Source organism: Lingula anatina, chromosome 2, assembly GCF_051362555.1.
Source record: "Lingula anatina isolate TDL-2025a chromosome 2, LinAna3.0, whole genome shotgun sequence".
Classification (NCBI taxonomy): domain Eukaryota; kingdom Metazoa; phylum Brachiopoda; class Lingulata; order Lingulida; family Lingulidae; genus Lingula; species Lingula anatina.
In genome coordinates this window covers 5,047,338-5,067,487 of record NC_141768.1, presented here as the reverse complement: position 1 = coordinate 5,067,487, position 20,150 = coordinate 5,047,338, and the positions used below count along the sequence as shown (strand labels likewise).

Sequence of the window (20,150 nt, the reverse complement as noted above, 5' to 3'; positions counted from 1 at the left end):
GAGTGAAAAAATTAAAGAAATTGGCATGAGTCTAAGCATTGGTAACTTAGTGGGCACTGGATAATCAGATTAATTTTTGTTTAGGATTTTAAACAGATATGAACATGCTTAAGCAGAGGATCAATTTATTTTCCATTGAAGACTGCCTTAATATATGTATTCATCCTTTCTTTGCTGGATCAGGGGACTCCAGTCAGCAAACCCCTTAACCCCCCCCCCCCCCTCCATGCTATGGGCCTGAAGTATTATTAACTTAAATTGAATTAAATTTAATAGAAAATGTGAACAAACAAACCAAGAGATATCAATCTCTTTTTACCTGTATTTGCAAAAGCACATACATGTACATCAGGAGCAACTGAAACAAAGGCCAAGTACAACAGAACAAACCAATTACAGATAATGTATTTTTTGTGTGAAAAATGAAAACTAAGCTTAATAACATCAGCATTAGCCTAAATATATAGTGACACCAATGATGAAAATCAATAACAGATTCATTTGACAACTCACATCAAAGTGCAATCCTATTCTAAAACATAAATCATTACAGCCAGGTTCACTCCGTAAGTTCAGTTGTAAGAATTTCTCGTAAGTTCAGTTGTAAGGATTCCTGAATTTTGTGTAAAATTTTGGTTATTCCTGATGTGTGTGTGTGTGTGTGTGTGTGTGTGTGTGTGTGTCAGGATACAAATATAAAAAAAGTATATTTGCATAAGTACTGGTATATGATTGTTTACATGAAACTCAGTGAATCCTGCATGTCCAGAATTGGTTATTGTGTCAATGCAGTCAGTAGCTGTTCTGTGCCAAATGGCATATTGCCAGCATTCACTCCTAATATATCATTTATTATAACAAGAATTGGTTGACGTCTGTGTCTGTAAATCCATATATATATATACAGCTGCATCAGCATACATTATTGAATGCTTCACTGCATAAAATGCTTTGGATAAAGTGAACTTTCCACTCCCAGGGCCTCACAGGACTTGTGATGATTGTCAAGGGCATGAGATATCTGGGCTTTTTACTCCTTTTTTTTTTATTAAAGGGAATAAAATGTGGAATAATCACTTCTGTCAAAAGTATTCATTTTAGACCATGTTTATAAGTCATAAGGGTGCCTTTAGAAAAAAAAAAATTTTTTTTCAAATTTAAATATATGTAATTAAATTGAATGGAAACCTGGCAAGGTGCACAAAGCACAAAAATTATGTTTATTTACTAGAATCCATAGCATGTTGCCTCCTGTAGTTGGAAGAAGAAAAAGGCACAACCACATTACAATTCAGGATATTAAATAATTAATTCGGTGAATAGATAAAACCCTGCAAGGAACAGAGCAAATTAAAAAACATACACAGACCTCCCCTTCAAATAATCCTGGAAATGCCCCTGCCTATTGCCCTGACATTGCAAAGGACCTGATGTACTTGGCCTGAAAAGAACGAATGATGGCCCTTCTAGAACAACATTGAGGGCAACAGGAATAACAACTCTGCCCTTTCAATTTCCTGTTTCAGGACTAAGCATTTCCCTGCATTTTATGCCACATTTGCATTTTACTGGTATAAATAGGTATGAATGACAATCTTATCATCACCAAAAATGTTTGGTCACATACCAGAAACCTCCTTAGAAAAAAAATGCAAGTGATATAATCAAATTTGCCACCTGTTCAGTGTTAACAGAAATACTTACACACAAATAGACAGACAGATACTTTCAAAAATGATAGATTTTCAAAAGTAACTACCATATTAAATAATGATTTATTAAATAATCTAAAAATATCTATTCAAACTCTTACAACATCTCAAGATCATGCCTATGTGAAATGCCAAGTTGTTTTTCAAAAATGAATATCAATCTTTGACTATTGACATTTCTATCATACACATATCCTTCTTATTAGTTAGAGACATTAAGCAAGCAATGCACAGGACGGAAGACATTATTCATCAATAATTCAGTTCACATATGAGATTACTAGAAAGTACCCATCCAAAGGACACATAGGGCTCTGAGATAGTTTGGGAAATTAATTGGTAGAACACACCATTTCAAAGGGTAAAGCACACATGTTGTAGAAAAATGCAATGGTTTTTACAGTATTTAAAGAAACAGTGCCTTGAATTTTACATATACAACGCTTCCTTGTACACAACATTATATAATATACAAAAGTAAAAAGCAATATGTAATAATCGAATTAGATCTAATTAATTTTTAATCAATCAAATCGAAAAATAAATTTAAATAATGCCATAACAAAACTTGGATTCATATGTTGTTATTAACAGTGCTAGTCGCATTACATGTATAATGCAAAGAGCAAGAGAGAGAGCTAGAGAGAAAGAGATGCCCGCAAAAATTTCTAATAAATTGGCTTGCATTTTTGGCCATACAAAAAATTTTAAATAAGACATAATTATGTTTTTGCAGTAATGGTGGGAGTTACACAAAGACAAAATATCACAGTGCAAAATGTTTTGAAAAAATATTTTGAATACAAAGTATTTATAAAGTTAACATGATGAATTTCATATAAAACATATGCATGCTCTTCCTTTTGCTCAAGAAGATTTTCTTTGCAATCTACATTTTAAAGTTTCCTTTTATTCTAATTAGAGTTCTTTTATAATAAAAAAGTTATCTTAAGTACTTATCTTAAATATTAAACTACCAAAAATTTGACATTAAAAGAAAACCAAATCAAAAGGGTGTTCAATAATAATATTAACTAAAATAATATCAGTATCTAAAATAATTTATATTTGTTTGCATATAATTTTAAAAAAATATTGATGAGAAATTTTGATTTTAAAACAAATGAGAAAACAGCAGATATGTAGCTGGTACCTTATCTTTGGTAGGGATGAAGATTGCCAGTTTTGAAAAAGCTCACCCAATAAAATACCAGTAAGACAAATAAATTAAATTTGATATTGCTTGCCTTAAATTCATCATACGCTGAAAGTGTTAATTAACTGCTCCAATACAATATAATATATCACAACAAAAATAAATGTCATGGTATACAAAGTAAAAAATTCATGTACAAATATGTGTAAAATTTCAAAGTAAATACAAAATTTAAATGATTATATACTATAAACTGATTTCACTTCCTGGTTTTTTGCTGTAATTGTTAAACAAAGCTTAAAAGCTGCTCTCCCAGTTTATTTCTAGAATAAAATGACAAATAGTTTCCAAAAAAATACCTTGTTAGCACGCTACTACTCATGCTCACTGGTTTAAAATGGCAAAGAAACAGCTTCTGCCATTTTCATGCCTAGCTGACACTGGATATCAGGCAGAAGCAAGAAAAATGACTCTGCATTAGACCAAATCTGGTCCATCTCTATATTTTCCAACGTCACTTTTGCCATTATTGTTATTATTGCTATCATTATCTGCCATCACCTCAGGTTTCACTTCTGACTGCCACCTGCTGATGAGGGACCATATTTCTTCTTGCATTTCTAGCTGTGAAGATTCCTGGAGATTGAGAAAGTGCAATAGAGATAACGAGTTTAAATAAATAAAATCATTATTAAAGAGCTCACAGTCTGAATGAAATTAAAACACTTGTTAAAAATAAAACAGAAAAGTCTAAAGTTATCTGTTAACAAAAAAGAAAGACAGAAAAAATTATTTGAAGCTAAGGTCACACAGTGCAAAAAAAAAAAAGACACCAAAACAGTTTGATAGAAATGTATAAAAAAGTAAAGAGTAAAGACTAACTCAGTGAAGAGGAAGATAATCAAAATGTGCATTATGACAATCTGAAAAAAAAACACTTATAGACAGTGATATTATTCTGTTAAAACCACTTGTTTCACTACACCAGGCATACAAACAAATGACACAAGGCCACCCAAAGGTAACCTACTGCACCTTGAAATTTGAAATCCCACAATGACTTGGGTAGTTTCAATTAGTTTTTTTAAATTTAAGTCAGCTATTTTAATGCACCCTCATTAATAAGTCAATAGTCCTCCTCTCTGTGTGATAGCCTTAGATCCCATTCCCAGAGATTAGATCGATCCAACTTAGATCGACCTAACTCCCTGGGGGTTCACGCTAAATAGCTGTTAGTCGAGCGGGCACGAGAGTTAATTACCCCCTTACAGCTTGTATTAGGTGGGACGGACATTTAAGCCAGATTATCTGACAGTATTCTAGTGAGACTCCCCACGGGGATAGATCAATCTAAAATCTGTGGGAATGCGCCCTTAGAGAAGTCTGATGACAAGTTAAAGGTTGTAATTCTACTAGTATATTATAAAATGATACTTATTAATGGTATTTAATACAAAGCATTTGCATAGCAAAAATAAATAAATAAATAAATAAATAAATAAATAAATACAGATTTGAAAAAATCACTAGATTTCCCTTTAATCACAAAGATATATCCAAATACCTGTCCAAAAATGACATAAAATTCATGGTCTATAAACTTGTTTTTGAGTTTTAAAATGACTCTTTTACCATGATGAGTGTACATCTCTATTACGAGAGAGACTCTAAAAACTCAGAAACAGACTGACACATCATAAATCACATGCTGCAAATATACAAATGGCATCTATGTTGGGGCTTTCAGATGTTACACAATAAGTGATTTTTGTTTAGGTCAGTATGTGGTTTACAGACCTCAGAAAAGCAACATCGACCTTGGCACAATCTCAACCTTAGTGTCCTCCAAGATAACATAATAAGTTGCAACTTGGCTGTCACTGACATTGTTCACAGGCCCACAGCCAGGGGAATTTGGAGGGTTCGAAAAAACAGCAATTTTTTCATGGGAAAAGGTCTGCTCTGGGTAAAATCTGATCAAAGTTCATGAAGGTTTCATGGTTAAAGGTCCACATTTTCCCAAAAAGAACACCCTTTTTGAAATTGTTGGCCTTGTTTATCACCTGATTGATGATATGTTTCTTTTACTCTGATTGGTCAGTCAACTAATTGATGGTATGTATCTTTAACTCTAGTTGGTCGAAAACCATGAATTTCATGGACAAACAGTGGTGGGTTTGGGGGGAGGGGGAGGGGGGTCAGTGGGGTCCAGACCCACCCTTGATTTCTGAAAAAAATCACACCAATGGTCCCCTCTTGAAATCAGAATTTTGACTAGCTGAAGCACAGTTCTAAACCATACCAAATGGCACTGTTCGTCCTCTAAAATACCAAAATTTCAAGAACACACCATGCCAAGGGGAAGGGGGGGGGAGAGGGTCTGCTTCGCATGCAAATAATCCTGGAACTGCCCTTGCTAGCCATGGATAACATCATCAGTCAAATATCATGTCAAGTGATCATGAGCATTTCAATGGTGATAGGAAAATGTTGCTTTCATTTCCATTACATACCCTCCTTTGCCATTTCAACCCTCCGTGCACATGAACTTGAACTTCAGTGTTTTTTGTTTAAAACATGGTATACCAGCAGCTTAAAGTGGCCATTTATAAGAATTAAGAAACATTCAGTAAAATTCGCAAAAATTGCTGTCCTTAAAACAGGATAATTACCAGCATGTGTAAGAATACAGAGTTGACATTTAATATGGAATATTATTTCATAACATTTTCATTTATTTTTATCCTATTTGTCTGAATAATAATCAGTACTGACACAGCTGACTACACATTCTTCTATTCACATTTCTTGTATGTGATGTAAGTTAAAAAAAACTTTTACCTAGACAGTACTTTTAAACTGACATATTCCATATTACATTACAACTCTGTATTTTGAATTGGCTACTGGTACATGAGGGGTAATTACATCAAAAATGCTTGCCTGCTGATTGTTGAAAATTGCACAATTAAACCCTGAACCACAGGAAACTTTTTTCAGAAATGAAGCTAGAGTAAAAAAAACTTACACACTGTTTACAGAGTTTTGGTATAGTCATCCCAGTTTTCCTCAAATATAAACATTAATTGTTACATAAAAATTTATAAGAATTAAGAAACATTCAGTAATATACGCAAAAATTGCTGTCCTTGAAACAAGATAATTACCAGCATGTGTAAGAATACAGAGTTGGCATTTAATATGGAATATTATTTCATAACATTTTCATTTATTTTTATCCTATTTGTCTGAATAATAATCAGTACTGACACAGCTGACTACACATTCTTCTATTCACATTTCTTGTATGTGATGTAGGTTAAAAAAAACTTTTACCTAGACAGTACTTTTAAACTGACATATTCCATATTACATTACAACTCTGTATTTTGAAATGGCTACTGGTACATGAGGGGTAATTACATCAAAAATGCTTGCCTGCTGATTGTTGAAAATTGCACAATTATACCCTGAACCACAGGAAACTTTTTTCAGAAATGAAGCTATAGTTAATTTTTTTTTTTTTTTTTTTGGGGGGGGGGGGGGGGGGGGGGGGTTGAAGTTTTGGTTTAGTCATCCCAGTTTTCCTCAAACTGTTTACCAGATTTTTATTTTTACATGTATCTATATCTTAGGATCATACATAAACTATTTAATTTCTAGTGCATGGGACGAGGCAAGCTTCATCTGATAAAGATATCCAAAATGTTTATTAGTGTCTTTTTAAGCATTTAATATTTTTCATTGTCAGATATATATATATGCACCTGAAAAAAAAATCATCCACCTTTTAAATCTTTCAAGGCAAATTCTAAAAATACCAATCACACAGTTATGGTTCAGGCAGCATTTTGACTTTAATCCGAAACTCAGATCTACTGCTTGCTAGCTTCCTACCAACTTCAAATCTCCACATGTGCACACTTACAGGACATTGAATACCAGCAGCATATTGGCAGTAATTGCTTGAGGTTTATTGCATCAGTCACAACCATACATCTACCTAGCCAGTATCCAAATGTGGTCTCTCATTAAAAGGGCACATGAAGCAATGAAGCAATGAAGCAATAACTTAGTTATAAATTATACTGCCATTGAGAAATAACAGCTAGTATGGCAGCAAAATTATTTTTCTTTCTATGTTATTAACTTTTAGTTTCCCTGTCAATCAAGAGGAGCTGGAAATTCAGTCATGGTAACATAACTGTGACTGTGTGCCCCAAAAATAGCAATTAATGCTATAGCATATACTAAAAAAACATTCCTTAGGGGCAGTATCTTTTCTAGTTTCAAAGGAATTATCAAATGTAGCAAATGATAGTTTACTCAAAACAACCTTTAATAATTCAACATATTCCTTTTTTCACAATGGCAGTTTACTATGTGGAAAGCCCTATAGGGACGTCTGCTGACCATCTTTTGCAATCCAGACTGAGAGTGCATAACCCAGGACAGAAAATCCAAAAACATGAATCCACTCCTCATAACTTGCAATTGGTATTAGTTGATATGCCATCTGGTGGATCTAAATTTCAATGGAATTTATTATTTTGAAACTCGAGTTTTTACTTCATAGAAACATTGAGTTTAATATACAATATGAATGCAATTTTTTGATGTTTTGCGATTTTGGTATAGATTTTTAAGTAAATACATTAAGCATGGTGAAAAAAGTGAGCAAATTCCACTTAACTTTTTTTTTAGATTGTATTAGTCATTTCTATGTAGCTGATGTTACATTTGGTACAGCATGCTCTTACAACAGAAACTGTTTCCAGGATAAGCTGTCACACACGCTGCAATAAACAAACTGTTAAGAGACAGGAATATGAGATTAGTGAGGCAGGCCTATACCCTGGATGACAGCTCAATGAAGCCTACTAAATACAATTATTAGATCATTTCGATTCTGGTACATGTGCACGTGATAAGCTGAATAAAGTGAGTGAACTCTCCACATGTTCAGGTGTCAGAAGAAGGGGTGAAGGGAGGTGGGGGGGGGGGGGTAGGAGAAGCAATGCTGCATTTGCTCATGCTACTCTCATTTGAATTTCATTTTAAAAAATTCATCGAGTAAAATAATACATTTGCAGATATTTCTTTAGGAAAGGAGGATTTGCAAAATTTTGATGTATTGTGCTATAAAAACTTGTTCTAAATTGCTTTAAAAAACTTTTTCATTAAAACAAAGAAATGATGGAATTACTTTTAATTTAATTATTTTTAGGCAACATTCAATACTGTATTCCATTTTTTCATGGTGAAAAGAAGTTGGGAGTTAGTTTTCTCAACTATGAATTGACACTGAGGTGTTGGCCTCAGCATATACTAGATCTGATGATCTTTATTACAAACATTATTCTGGTGACATTTTATCAACAGGTCACTGTGAGTTAGTCATGCATTAGTTGCATGTGTATCCATTTAACCTTAAAGCTAAGATAATAGCTGCTGGCAATAACATTTTCCCAGAAAATCCCCTATGTTTGTTTCAAACAACCATTATTCCCTATTATTCTCTACAGAACTTAGAGAGTAATAAGATATTTTTCCATGAATATCTATTAACTTGGTTCAATGTAATCTAACTGGAAATTGCACTAGAATTCCAATTACATGAAAATGTGCACGTGCACATACACGTACACAAACAACTGATCTATTCATACTGGATTTCAAACATGGAAATTACCTTCCAATTACCTTCCTAAAAATTAAATTATGCACTTGTATTCATTTGCAGAAAAAAGGGAAAATTAACATATGATTATATGTCCAAGAAAAGAGCTAGTAAATATGTAAAACATCTTCTGTGTGTGGTTCTATGTGTGTGTGTGTGTGTGTGTGTGTGTGTGCGTGCGTGCATATTTAAGGGGACATTTTCTAATGGTAATTAAGAGGCAAACTATGTTGACTCAACAAATTCTACTTGAAATTCTGTGGTAAAGCATGCATAGTGGATGTTTTATTTGTTATATGTGTGAAATGAAATTATAACTCATGGGTTTTAATTTTAGCCCTCAGTCCTTTATCAGTCAAAATTATTCAAGATTTTTACACTTTAGAATCAACAATGATAAATCTATGCTGAATATGTTTTGAACAGAGCATATTTGGAGATTAAAGACTGTAGAACACCCAAGGCTCCATTTAGGCGACTCTCAAACTTAATGGCAGTGCTATTAGGTGGTCAATCTCACAAACCATTTTGATACAGACAAGCGTAATGCACAATGTGAAAAGGGACATAAAAACAACAAGAATGTACTTTTGTAGAGAAATCAAACTTGATTTCTTCTTTCATTGTAATTAAAAAGCTGTCGGTTGTCCATTGTCTTCTATTTTATTTCTAAAGCCAACAAAGTTAAATGAGTGCATTTATGTTATTCTTAGTGAGCTACTTTACAAATACTGTTATTTTTATTGATGTCATAAAAAATGCATGCAACCAGTCTTTTTATCAGTGAAGAGTGCAACCCAGTTGTCCTTGTTCTTAATTCTTATCAATCAAAATTTATGTCAACAATCAAATGCAAGACTTCTATTTGTATCTTGATTTCTTAGAAAGAAATGCTTTCATTATGATCTCCAGACTCCATGACAAAACACATCAAATCAGAGTTTTCAAAGCCATGTTTAGCGAACTCGAATGCTACACTTTTTTAGTGAAAAGATAATGGAGATAGATTAAGCCATAGTGTACTATTTAAATAGCTTTAATCCAAATATAATAACTATTAATCACCCAGGGTACAATGCGGGTGCCATTGAATACAACATGGTGCAACTCTTTACTTTATTTTTTCAGTGTTTTTTTTTACTCAATGACGTGTTATATGTCAACCTGACCGACCATTTTTTAGAGTGATTTTATGCATGTTTGTGATATTATCTTTTTTTACTACTTTCATCCTTAAGGTGGAAGATAAATAAATAAATAAATAAATAAATAAATAAATAAATAAATAATCAACAAAATAACAGCTTCTATTTCATTTGTGTAAAGATCTAAAATGTGTTATTCAATATATTTGTTTTCGTATTAGTTGAAAACGACAAAGCAGGCCCTGGAAAAGCAGTGCAGATGCCAAAAATAACCATAGGTCCTTTTTACATTGTGTTACAACTATCTTTATTGAAACACATAGACTATTTCTAACATCTTATTGTGCTAGGTGGAGTTTCAGAAGTTTGCTTCCATCTGTTACGGCCAAGAAAACAAATCTGGTTAGGGTGACGGTTTCAGTGTAGGGGATCCATTTAGGCGACTCTCAAACTTAATGGCAGTGCAATTAAGTGGTCAATCTCTCAAACCATTTTGATACAGACAAGCGTAATGTACATTGTGGAAAGGGACATAAAAACAACAAGAATGTACTTTCGTACAGAAATCAAACAAAGGCTAAACAGAGTTCAAATCAATACATAGGCACTTAAATTACAACTTGGGAAAACCACTTGAACCTTTGTTCTATAGAAATTATTCCTGTCATTTGTGGCAGCACAATTACTACTAATACAGTTCTTGAAATAATATCTATGTTTCAGTGGATTGTTCCAGTGTTTATCTGAGGCAATGAGTACAAACCTACTGCGTTTTATATAATAGTTATATTTATATCCTATTTAGGTGTATCAATCAAAAATAATATGCTACATCCTCTTCAAAGACATCCTCATGATTGCCTCTTTGTTAAGCCAATAAAGAGCTCTAAGTTTACTGACAATGGTGCACTTGGATTCATTGGTGCTTTTTCAATAAAATGGGCATAATAAACATACCTGTGAATCACAACTAAAAGGGAGAAACTGCTGTCAAACTGTCAAATAAAAATCTTTTCACACCACTTGCTGATAACCACTGTGGTAAGGCTATATCTTAGACCAGTATTCAAAGGGGGGTAATGTAAGGACAGAATGACAGAGGGAACAAAACATTTGGTGCCAATCTGCAGCACCACTACCTCATTTAAATACATCAATAAATTATACTGTTTCCACTCCCCAATAAATAAATAAATAAATAAATATTAATGTAAAAAATACATGGTTTGGTAGTTATGCCGTGAATGTTTTTCAAATAAATGCCAGTAATAAATGTTTTTGAGAGGCTTCTGCATTTTAGAGTTGATGATTCTGTATCACTTTTTGATGCTAACAAACATTAAAAGAGGTGACCTTTGATTTTGAAGAGTGGATCAAGGTGATATAGTTTGAGGAAGCCATAACAAAACTCTCAATTCTAAGTTTGGTTTTCCAAACAAGTAGATCCCCTTATCAAGTAATCCCACAAACAAACACTTTATAACATATATCAAACAGATGCTTGGGGTCACCTCCAACTGGTCTTTTTCATTGTAACAGACGAATAAATTTCAAAGAAACTCTACTATTGATCTTTTTATTTAAATTTTGGAAATTATCATTATTTTGAAGGCAGCACACCAGTTCACACTACATCAAAATATTGCTTCATGTGAACAGGCTCCTAACACAATTTTTGTGTGTCAAAACATAATTACATTGTCCTGACCTCACCTCGTACAGGACTTTCACCCCATCTTATCCTGAAGCTATGCTATCGCAAGGTTAATCATGCCTGTACTGTATAGCAATTAGACATTACTTTGAGGTATGGAGTGTCCTCCTGTAATCATTCATAATTACGCTCAGATCTCAATTTGGTGTGGCACACTTGTCCTTCAGTTCACCTCATGCTGGTGCAATTATATATACATATAATAACAGTCATGCAGGGGAAAAGTAGGAAAATGGAAATGACTGATTCCAAGAATTGCTTTGTATTTTCATGGAGTCAGCCAGCTTTATGCAGTATAAAACTATGTATATGTCGTTGTGCTTATGTGAAGTGCAAATATGGTTCACAAACACATTCACTAAACTTTTATCTAATACAAATAAATTTTTAACAAATGTTTACAAATGTCAAAATAGTTTATTTAATAAATAACACAATACTTTGCATTAAGACCACACTTCTTTAATCTATTTTTTTAATGGATTGACAGCAGAATAATTCACGAAAAAAAATATCTCATAAATTTGAAATTCTATTCCACATTACTGAAATCTGAAAAAAAAAATTTCATTCCTTTTCCACAACACTGGAATCAAAAAATTTTAATGATGTCATTTTTATGCCATGACTATGCAATCCTTAAATATAATATTTTTTTAAAAAAAATCTTGTCTTTATACCGAACACATGTTAAAAGACAAAACAAAACAAATATATAGATTGACTTTACCTTTTCCTGATTTTTAAAAGATTTTGACAATATGTGCAGAGCAGAATTTAGATAAATTCAAATAACTAGTAAAACACAGATCTTAAAAATGACTAAACTTGAAGCCATTGCCATGTAATAAATTGATTGTATATGCAGGTAGCTCTTTAAAAATTTAAATCATTAACACTGAATTTTGTCATGAACTAATCTTGCTGAAATTATCATATACATAATATATGTTTTGTTTGCCAACATCAGTAACTTATTTTCAGTTAGCAGGTTGCAAATAAGCAAAGATCATAAAAAAAAGAAATGGCAAACAATTAGTTGCAAAAGCATGTGCGTGCAGATACAGTTTGCAGGGAAGAATATGACATGCTGCATTTCATATCCCTGGCACAGGGCTGTTAGTACATTGCAGATTAAAAAAAGCCTCCTAATGCAGGTTTAATTATTAGGGACATTGACCCTCTACCTTTTAGTTCATTACTAGGGACATTGACCCTTTACCCTTTAGTTCATTTCAGCCACTAAGCTCTCCTTGCCTGTTGTTAGTCACTAGGGACACAGAGCCTCTGCCCTGGACTTCACTGTAGTTGCCAAGGCCTTTGTGCCTATATTTTTCTGCTTGACACTAAACCCTTAATGCACTGCAGGGGTTATGGCCTCCTTACCCACCTTCTCTTCTAGAATCTGGATTTTTTCTTGTTGCTTCTGTACCATTTCTTTCAACTGCAACGAGAAGGAATTAGCATAATATAGTTCTAATTTGTTTCTCAAGGCACTTCATCAGCTAACCCAGGTACTCACACTGTATCTATAGCTGAAAAGCAACAGTTATCAAACCAATTGAAAAGAAGCCATGCATTAGACTAATTAATTATCATTACAAGACACAATTTCCCCATCAACATTGAAAGAGAATTCAATTCCCTTAGGAACCATTTCCATTTATATACCATATTTTTTCAACTAATCACTTGAGTAAAAGCTGACCAATTTGCAAACATATTCCTACATTTCACACCACTTGACAAGATAAAGACTTCACTCAATATGTGTAAAGTATTTCCCATCTAATTCATTAGTATAATTACAAACACAAATGGGGGTGATAAGGTAAAATCAAAACTTTTCTTCCAACAGTAACAACATTTTCCTTTGACAAAATACTTCATATGCTCAAAGTTCTCAAATGGCTTATATTATCATTTTCTGGAAAAGCCTACAAACTGCTAATTTATAGATACAGATGCATGTGAATTTATATCTATGAAAATACACATATTCCTTAGAAACTAAATGACAATATTAATAGCACTAGCCCAGCTTATTATCCCAAAGAAAAGCTGCAATTAAGATCCAGGCCCCTAAAAGTCATCATAAGGGATGTGACACATAATCAAATAATGTAGCATGAATAAAATATACCAGTAATGGCTATATTAGACCACACTTACTAGCAGTTTTTGAAGCGCAGCTTTTTTTTCCACTGATTATGGTAATGACTCGATCGTTTCGATGGGGAAAATTTGCCAGTCTCAGATATTAATTTTTTTTAATCATTAAAATGATATTTCTATGTGGCAATAGTGGTGCCTTTACTGTATGGAATAGAACTATAATGGTTGACTGCTTTTCAGTTTTGTCTCTTTCACTCAGGAGGAATGTTGCAATTTTAAGAATTTATGACTTGAAAAAATATGGTATCTGTAAAATTCCCAATTTTCCCCACTGAAAAGATTGAATATTTACCTTATTCAATTTATTTCTTTAAAACAAACAGACCCACATAAAATCTACAAATGATATGTTGCACAATAGTCAATTAAAAGTTTTTAAATACTACTTACAGTACTTACCAATGTCACTTTTAGGATCAAACAAGTAAAGGCCCTTTACTAAAAACCAAATCACATTTTAATCCCATTAAAAAGAAGTTGGAATCCCAACTGGAATGAAAATGTCATTAACTAATGACAAAAATCATTACCATTTTATTTTCTTCTTCCAATGCTTCTATTCTTTGGTGCAGTTCAGCAAAGGAGTCTGTACTATGGCGGCTGTTATTGCCCTGTAAAAATGCAAAGGTATATAGTTTGGAGATATAAAAAATAGAAATGAATATGTACTAGTCTAAGGGATCATTCATAATGGCACTAAAATACTAGGTAGTACAGCATATTAAATATGTTTGAAAAAATGCATTTTAAAAATACTAATCAGTTTTAATGTGCTATTGATATTTTAACAAATACATTAATTATTAAGAGCTGAAAAATATATGTTAACATCTTAGAAACTTGAAGTTTAAATTTTAAGTTTCAACATTGAAAAGAATTAAGGGATATTATTTCTATTTGTCTTAGAGTGAAATATCATAATCTGACCGAAACATTCAACCTTCAAGGAGGACCCATACAAAAAAATTAAGTCCTTTTAGGAACTGACTACCACTCTACACACTTATGACCATCATTTCTATTTGTTTCAGGCATTATCCTATTGCTAACAATACAATAATCAACTTATTGACTCATTTTGAATACTAAAATGCTGGCAACTTGGCAGGTGCTGCAGCCCTCAGAAAAGACAATTAGTACAATTGTTCTTCATCCTTTTTATACACATAAATGCATTCTCATTTGTGTTTTTCTAAATCGAAATCTTTAAAGAGACACAATTTCCAGGACCTATAGATGAATGTCAAGGCTGTAGAGGTTGATGCAGCACTCACACCCTTTCTGTATGTTCACAGTGTTGTTGAAAGCTGACCCAGTAATGAGACATTATCATGAGTGTCCTGTTAAATAAGCACTTAAATAAGACAACCAGTAGATGCAGTATATATGATCATATTACATTAATCATGTGCACAGGACAAACTGTGGTTTTCAATTCTGTTTCAACAATGGATTAGCCATACAAAGGTTAGAATTCTGTCAGAATATATCAAGTATAATTTTTCCTAAATGATAAACACTACATTCAGATTACATGTGACCTTTTCAAATAATAAAGACGGTTTTGCCTGCCTTATGAAATGTTGTTTTGGTTTAAATCTATATCCATAATATTTTAATCACACTGGCACTGCTATCTCAGGGTAAATATTTCTGACAATGATTGGAAACAAGGAAAATGTTCTGTTTTGTGGATTCACTACATACGTCTCACTCTTTTAATCTTATTAAAACTGAAAAAAAAAACCTTCACAAGTCTCTGGACAATTTTCCGAAAAAAAAAAAAAAATGAAGACTACCATTTCTCTTTCTGTGATGCTTGATCTAAAGCTGTCATGACTTGGTACATTCTATCAGCAGAAGAGCTGAATTCGTCCTCAAAATGCTGTCAGATGATTCAACATCATATCTGTATCTAAAAACATTATCAGAGAGCAGTAACCAGATATGATTTTTCCATACATTAAAGAGATGTTAGTCAATTTAAAAAAAAAGAATTTTCTACAACTATAAGGATTTGAAACTATGTAGATATTGTATATAACAAGGGACCAAAGGATGGCAAACCCTTCTAAACAAGCCTAACAAATTTTACACCAAACATGACAAAACTGATAATGCTAACTAGACTGCTTAAGTTCATCATCTTCATGCAAAAACAAGGCACCTGTGATGGTTCCTGTTCTTTGTTCTTCTTGAAAAACTGGATTTACCTTATGTTATAAACATTGTATCAAAAAACACTGTTTTAATTTGCATACCAAAATAACAAGAGTGTTGACGATGCCCTCAGTATGTGCACACAAATCATTAAAAAACTTTTGGACATACTTATATGAAAGAGTTTTATTCATAGACTGTAGTTTTGCTTTAAACGCAATTCTACACAGATTTCAAAATCTTAACTAACCAGAAATTCTTCGCAAGTTTATGTAATTTTAATTTTTAGTCTCTGGTAGATGAAGGTAGTCTGTGAGAGTTGATTCAAGTCTTTCTGAACAATGTGGTTCTTTTTATAATTTTTGTTGTTGTTGTTGTTGTTGTTGTTGTTGTTCTGATTGTCATCATCATCATTATTATCAGGACAAGCGTCCTCAGCTTGAACCCAGAACTGAGATTGTTTACACTTTCACCACAAATGAAAGCTATGTAGCACCCACATCACATTGATTTTAGCTAGGTGTTTGAAAGTCATGGAAATCACCATTATCAAACGATACAGCAGTAATAATGCTAGGGGGATTTTTTTATGTTATTTGTTCCTAGACAGTCGCAAATGAATGGAAAACTACCAGCAAGTTTGAAATTTGAAAAGTCCTTGGCATTTGTGACAAAAGGTCTGAGAAGCCAAGAACAGCTATGATACTTTATACGCACATCTAACATCTATATTGATTGATGAAGTGTACTCTTTGTATTTGTAGCATGCTGCTACATATACCGCTACTAGTTAACTAATTTTCATACTGCATCAGCCATTTTATTGTTCAATCCCCCAACACCCAAAAATAAATAAATAAATAAATAAATAAATAAATAAATAAATAAATAAATAAATAAATAAATAATTGCTAATATGACTGATACCTGAACTCTGGCAGATGGGATGGTTTGCATAAATCTATGTCATGTGAAATACTATACCTGGGAATGTGCTATGCACAGGGAAAACTAAATAGAAGATAGGGCCTATACAAGGGTCCCAAAGATAATGACAGACCTGTGATTTCTTTTTACTGTACACTTTCCTTTTCATGTCAAAATAAAAAAAAAATTATGTGAAATTTTGTAATGGTTGCTCCATACAATACAAAAAACAAGTTAGGGCTTTCTAATAGAATTCTTAGTTTCAAGTTTAACTTGGTGAATGCCTAATGTATATACTATTGAGGAACCATGCAAGGAGCATGGACATTAAAACTCACCATGTTGGACTCCGTTATTTCTTTTTCTGCTCCTGTTTCACTTTTTATGACAGACTGAGACAAGTTTAACTTTGGAACCACAGGAGGACTTTTACCATCCACAGGTATAAACTCTGCATCTTCTAGTTCCTGAAACAATCACAGTACTATCAATATCAATTAATTTTAGCCTGACATTTATTCAGATCAATAATATAAGATTTAAATTTTAATTTAGCTCTCTTCACCTTACCAAAATGTTTGGCCTGAAAAAAAGGGTTCATTTTGCTAATATTCTAGTAGTAGTGGTATTCAGAAAACTTAAAACAGAAATTGCAACAACCATGATTTTCCAGCAGTTGCCATGACAACATAAAGAGAAAATTTAGTGTTAACATATTACAATAATGGTAGTCACACGTAAAAGCACCCACTGACCCCAAACTCAAGGATAATATTAACTGTTACAGTGATGCACTGGCCCATGAAATTTATGATAAGCACTAGAAACAACATTATTAACACACACACACAAAAAAAATTACCTCAACATCCCTATTTGACCTTGAAAAGAGGTCAAAGGCCAACACAGATTTAAGGTTTGAATTGATTTCATATGACATATCCCTTTTTACGTCAATATGACTATACCCATGATTTTTTAAATTTGATAATTATAATTTATTGAGATATAATACATATATGTTTTAAACAAAAGGGTTTGGCAATGGTGCCTCCATACGATGACTGACCCCAATGTCATGTCATACAAAACCAAATAACTTAATATTTCAGTATTTCAGAATAGTCTATGAGTAGTGGTAGCAATGTTTTATATGTGGAGGACATGTGCAGATACGTGTGGGCACAGCCGCTGCAGGCCAGATCCAAGGTACCTCACTACCTATGCTGGAGGTACAATTATTGGGAAAAGACTTACTGCTTTGAGCCAATCTGGCACTGAGTCCTCTACTCTCTTTGACTGTGCCACACCAGAGTCGTAACTTTTGTGGCGTGGGGATTCATCTTCCTCTGACTCACCAAAACTGCTGTTAAAAACACTATCACATTGGCTGGCTTCTGTTTGAGCTTGCACTGAAAACAGGGAAATAAAAATCAACTTTTAACATCCTACCTCTCATTAATTTCATCCATGTTTACAAATAATAAATGTATGTTTTCCATGAATGCTATAAATATTTAATAAATAAATGTTATAAATATTTAATAATTTGTATAAAAATATTTTAATTCCTGAATATCTTTGCTTCCCTGTATTTATGTCGGTAACGATATTCATGGTAAGATCAATTTCAGAATAAATAAAGCATCTCATTTTTTTATGTTTATAAATTAGATATATTATAAATTAAAAAGTATGAAGCACAAGCATGACAACAGTTGGTAAATAAAGGGCCTATATTCATGTCAAATTCTCTAGCTGTCTTAACATAAAAGAAAAAATTGCAAAAATATACTAGGTACATATGGCCCCCAACATTTTTCCAGGCTATGTAAGATTTAGTCCTTAGTCTGTTCCCATTATCATCTTTAATCTTGGCCTTTTCAAGTTCTACATAGTTAAATTTGAGAATAACCTTGATGAAATGATACTGCCATGACTTGTTTTTACATTGGCTGATGAAACTTTATGCCAAATGATGCAATAAAAAGGTGCATTTATTTGCAACTGTAATAAATCACAGATAGTTTGATCTAAATGCTATCTGAAGCTGCTTGCAATCAAGCAGGTGCGTACACTCCTCGAATGAAATTACAATTTTCATAATAATATTCATGTTTGAATTACGTCTCTTAGGATGATCATTTAATTAATATAATTACTTCTGACATCATTTAGGGTTCAAACCCAATGAAAGTATCATTTTACATAGATCAATCCAACTCCACAAGAACTTTCGCTGAATGCAATCAGATTAATAGATGAACATGCCTCCTCTTGTTTCCAATGTACTCGTATAATCACTAGCTTTCTGTGTTCTACCTAACAGCCAGGAGAAGGCATGTTAATCTGTTAATCTGATTGCATTCAGCAAGAGACTCTGTGACATTGGATTGATTTAAGTAGAACGATAGTTTCATTGGGAATGAGCTCTTAGATCTAATTGCTTTCAATCTGTCAGTGTCTAGTATAACTACCATCCCAATGCAAATGAAGGAATTAACCATATCATATATAAATAAGTTTTAATCCAATGCAACTTGTTATTGCACAATAAGCAGACAAACCTAAGACAAGATGTTGTGGACATTCTGCTTTTGCGCTACTGTTACCGTCTTCCTAACAAGTGTGAATTTCTGTTTCACTTGCGATGATGGCCAGGTAAGTCAGCACGTTTCGAATTTACTGATGTAACGAAAGACCTTTGTTCATATGAGAGTTTGGGTTTATGGGTAAGTATGGGAAAGTTGTCCTTTACCCCAGGAAAATCCATTTTTTTTGGCCAAAATGAACAGTTGTTATCCCTTTAACTGTTGTTTAGCAGCTTCAGTAGGCGTGCCAGACATCTTAGCCACTTAAGCTGGAACTTTCAAATCAAGTTCATAACAAGCTGCTGTTCATATAATTATACAGTAAGTATTTAATGCTTATTCCCTCATAAAAAGAAAAGTAAATAATCTTTAACATCTTAAACATAATCTGTGCATTTTTGACCTGACAGGGCATTACAAACCTCCAGACACAACTACAAGCTGTGAAGACACTGGTGGAAAAACTTGTAAGAAGACAACATAGTAGGTATTTCTTCAACAGTGGACTCAATATTTTCATAAAGGTGAAACAAAGGGAGGATTTACCAAATATTCAGATACATTGCTTGAAATGGAAACTATACGTTGGTATTAGGCATCAAGGAAAAAGGGCAGAATTTCTGATTAAATTTCATTTTAAAAGATTACTTCATGTGAAGAATTTGCCTCTTGTGAAAACATGATCATGTCATGAAAATTATTGATGCAAAATACTTGTATCAATAGCAGATTTTCAGAATTGGTAAATGTAGAAATATCCCAATCAAATTATAATCCTAGAGTAAATGTGGACATTAAGAGCTGTGGTCATATATGTACTTTAATACCTTAAGAGTCTATTTACTTATCTTTCTTCCTTGAATTTTTTAAGTCCTACATAAGAACTATTA

At 32.9% G+C, this 20,150-nt stretch overlaps 1 protein-coding gene across 2 annotated transcripts in view; it reads right to left on the bottom strand.

The window, feature by feature from the left end:
• Positions 1-617: 617 nt before the first annotated feature.
• Positions 618-20,150, bottom strand: part of LOC106159851 (serine/threonine-protein kinase Nek9) — a 35,572-nt gene continuing 16,039 nt past the window's right edge. Inside the window, exons 20-24 of one of the 2 annotated variants that reach the window (XM_087004935.1) lie at positions 17,927-18,081; positions 17,008-17,136; positions 14,113-14,193; positions 12,798-12,851; positions 618-3,504 (exon numbers count right to left, since the gene is read on the bottom strand). In XM_087004935.1, the coding sequence (XP_086861061.1) occupies positions 3,346-3,504; positions 12,798-12,851; positions 14,113-14,193; positions 17,008-17,136; positions 17,927-18,081 (578 nt within the window). In that variant the 3' untranslated portion in view covers positions 618-3,345. Of the gene's footprint in view, positions 3,505-12,664; positions 12,852-14,112; positions 14,194-17,007; positions 17,137-17,926; positions 18,082-20,150 lie in introns of both variants that reach the window. The other variant, XR_015332910.1, reaches the window with a different exon arrangement.